The following is a 207-nucleotide window of genomic DNA, read 5'->3' on the forward strand; positions in this document are numbered from 1 at the left end:
CAAACCGAAGTCACAGCCGTGCACGAGCCTCCGAACGCGACGGGGGTCTAATTGCAAGACAAAGTGTTCGAGTGCGACGTCGTGATCAAAATCTAAAGAATTTAGATATTGAAACTAGGAGCACATTTTGCATCTGAATTCGGGTGGCAGAGGACGCGGGTTTGTCTGTCAGTTTGCGAGTTGCAAACGAGGGTGCAAGAGGTGCAA

At 49.8% G+C, this 207-nt stretch overlaps 1 protein-coding gene across 1 annotated transcript in view; it reads left to right on the forward strand.

Moving 5' to 3' along the window:
• LOC119594858 (homeotic protein distal-less-like) overlaps window positions 1-137 on the forward strand; it is a gene marked incomplete at its 5' end in the record, with an annotated part of 16,722 nt that extends 16,585 nt beyond the window's left edge. Inside the window, 1 exon segment of the mRNA XM_037943940.1 lies at window positions 11-137. Within this exon segment, the coding sequence (XP_037799868.1) occupies window positions 11-137 (127 nt within the window).
• Between the last annotated feature and the right edge of the window lie 70 nt (window positions 138-207).

This window comes from Penaeus monodon, chromosome 34, assembly GCF_015228065.2.
Source record: "Penaeus monodon isolate SGIC_2016 chromosome 34, NSTDA_Pmon_1, whole genome shotgun sequence".
NCBI classification, from domain to species: Eukaryota; Metazoa; Arthropoda; class Malacostraca; order Decapoda; family Penaeidae; genus Penaeus; species Penaeus monodon.